Below are 2500 nucleotides of genomic sequence, written 5' to 3'. Positions count from 1 at the left end.
AGTAAAGATTTCGCTATCAATATTTTTTTACTTGGACAACTGGTAGGGATACGCTAGGGTTCTTTTAAATGGGATCATATGAGTGAGGAAGGCACTTGCGTGGAGGGCTCTGAACGGCATGACCAGTGTGTGGAAATCCAACCTCCCCCGTCAAATCAAGCTCAACTTCTTTCATGCAACAGTTGAGTCTGTCCTTTTGTATGGCAGTGAATGCTGGACCTTGAAGCCCACCCTGCAGAAGTCCTTGGATGGGTGCTACACCAGAATGATGCGTGTGGTGCTCAACATCAACAGGGATGAGCATGTCACTAATGCAAACTTGTATGGGGGGGTGCTAAAGGTGAGCGATAAAGTGGCAGTCAGGAGAATGAGGCTGGCAGGTCACTGCCAGAGACACCATGAGATGCCAACCAGCAAACTTGTACTGTGGGAACCAACACACGGGCATCGATCACGAGGACGTCCCACGTTAACCTATGTGGACGTACTCAGGAGAGATGTGGGAACAGAAAGCACCGGCGAGCTAGCCAGATGCATGGAGGATCGGGATGACTGGAAGCACCGATGGAGGGCCCGTCCGAGGACGACCTAGATAGATAGATATAGTGATGAAATCACGGTATTGCGATACATAATTATGTGCTCTAAAAATGGATAATAACAAGCTAAAGTTCACTCAAATTTCTTTTTTATCTGAAGCATTTGATGGGGGGGGGGGCGTCATTTAATTTCTTTTTTAGATTAACATATTCTGGATTGCATAACCTGCAATTTCACTTACTTGAGTAGATATCGTGATATGTGTCAATACCAAGAAGAATTGTGAATTGATTCTTATGATTCTTCCATAATATTCCATATGATTCTTGAATATGGTTCTTCCAAAATGGTATAATAAACATTAGAACGGAGTTCTCAGGACATGCAAGTCTAAAGAGTGGAAAACAAGTTGACAACATTAACTCGGAAGAACCATATACGTTTATTCTAATAATATAAATAACCGTGATCCTTTCACTTTACTCGTAGGCACATTAAGTCACCCTGCCATCCGGAACCGTCTTAGAACGGACTGTAATTCCTAGGATTGCGCGCCCCTTCAGCGGTGTTGTGATGTGTATGATTGAAGTTCCAGCTCCTCGTAGCAATTGCGTGGGGGGCTCGCTACGGCTTCTGTTGTGTTTCGGGGGTGTCCCGACTCCCGGGGGTCCCGTGTCGTCTCGGACCGTCCGTGGTTCTGCATGTCTTCTCGTTTGACCGCTGTTGTGTCTGTCTGCTTGAGTGTTTGCAGTCGCTGCCTTGCTGTTGTGTCTGTCTGCTTGAGTGTTTGCAGTCGCTGCCTTGCTGTTGTGTCTGTCTGCTTGAGTGTTTGCAGTCGCTGCCTTGCTGTTGTGTCTGTCTGCTTGAGTGTTTGCAGTCGTTGGGGATTGATGTGTGGGGTGTTTGGGGGACTGGCTGTTCCGGGGGGGTTCAGATGCCTTTGAGCAACACTGTACTTATTGTACTTATTTTATGGCTATTCTTATGTCTGCACTTTATGCATTGCTTTTATTCTGTCAACTGTATGCTCATTTTATGCCTATGTTCATTTTATGCTATTTGCTGTGAAGCACTTTGAGCTGCAATCCATGTATGAAAGGTGCTATATAAATAAAGTTATTATTTTTATTATTATCATAATAACTTAATTTTTATAGCACTTTTCATACAGAATCATCTAATGTTCCATCTATTGTGCCATCAATTGTGCCATCGAATGTAGTAGTTCTGAATAAAAAAATAAAAAAAAAATGTATCTGAAGTGTAATTAATTGTCGGAAATTGGTTTTAAGCCATACATATTGGATATGATTTTTTTTTCAATAAAAAAAACTGCAATTAAAAGTTAATTGTATCCTTTTAAAAAGAAAAATAGTGCTTGGAAAAGTACATGAATGTCCGTGGGAACCCTGAGTTTAAGTTATAAGTGATGTTTTCAAATCTCATGATCTATCTTGTTATTCTTCTATTTTGCCCCCAACCAGAGGTGAACAGAGTATCGAGAGGAGCTGATGATGTAGGAGAGACTGGACACAAGACATTTATTTTAACCATCCAAGGACATCATTTACTAGAAAAACTTCGTAGCAAATTCTAGCTATAGCTTTTCCCAGGCAGGAAGTAATAAGTAGCTAATAATAAGCTAAAGCAATTCATTAAGAAGTAACGAGTAACGTGTAATGCATTGCTTATTTTGAGTGTGAGCTCAACACTACCCCCCCCCCCCCCACACACACACACACACTACAGAGGTCCACAATGGAAATAAGCCTTTTCGCTTTATTGTGTTTTTAACCTCGATGATTTTTTAAATGTATGTATGTATTCCTGCTGGGCAGTTTTATATGTATCTTTTATGAGTGATCAAATAAATTCAATCAATCAATCACCCACACACATTCACCTCACTCTCCTTCCTTGCCTTCCCACCCCGCAGGCTAAGGAGCCCAAGGCAGTGATC

The 2500-nt window shown here is 41.8% G+C and overlaps 1 protein-coding gene across 1 annotated transcript in view; it reads left to right on the top strand.

The window, feature by feature from the left end:
- LOC311231800 (arf-GAP with dual PH domain-containing protein 1) overlaps window positions 1-2500 on the top strand; it is a 46050-nt gene that overhangs the window by 27994 nt on the left and 15556 nt on the right. Inside the window, exon 6 of the mRNA XM_084318425.1 lies at window positions 2477-2494. Coding sequence (XP_084174551.1) covers window positions 2477-2494 — 18 coding nt within the window. The remainder of the gene's footprint in view (window positions 1-2476; window positions 2495-2500) is intronic.

This window comes from Notolepis coatsorum (assembly GCF_963971535.1).
Source record: "Notolepis coatsorum genome assembly, chromosome: 7".
In the NCBI taxonomy this organism is placed as follows: domain Eukaryota; kingdom Metazoa; phylum Chordata; class Actinopteri; order Aulopiformes; family Paralepididae; genus Notolepis; species Notolepis coatsorum.
The sequence above is the reverse complement of the archived record's forward strand: the minus strand, read 5'-3'. Positions and strand labels throughout refer to the sequence as shown.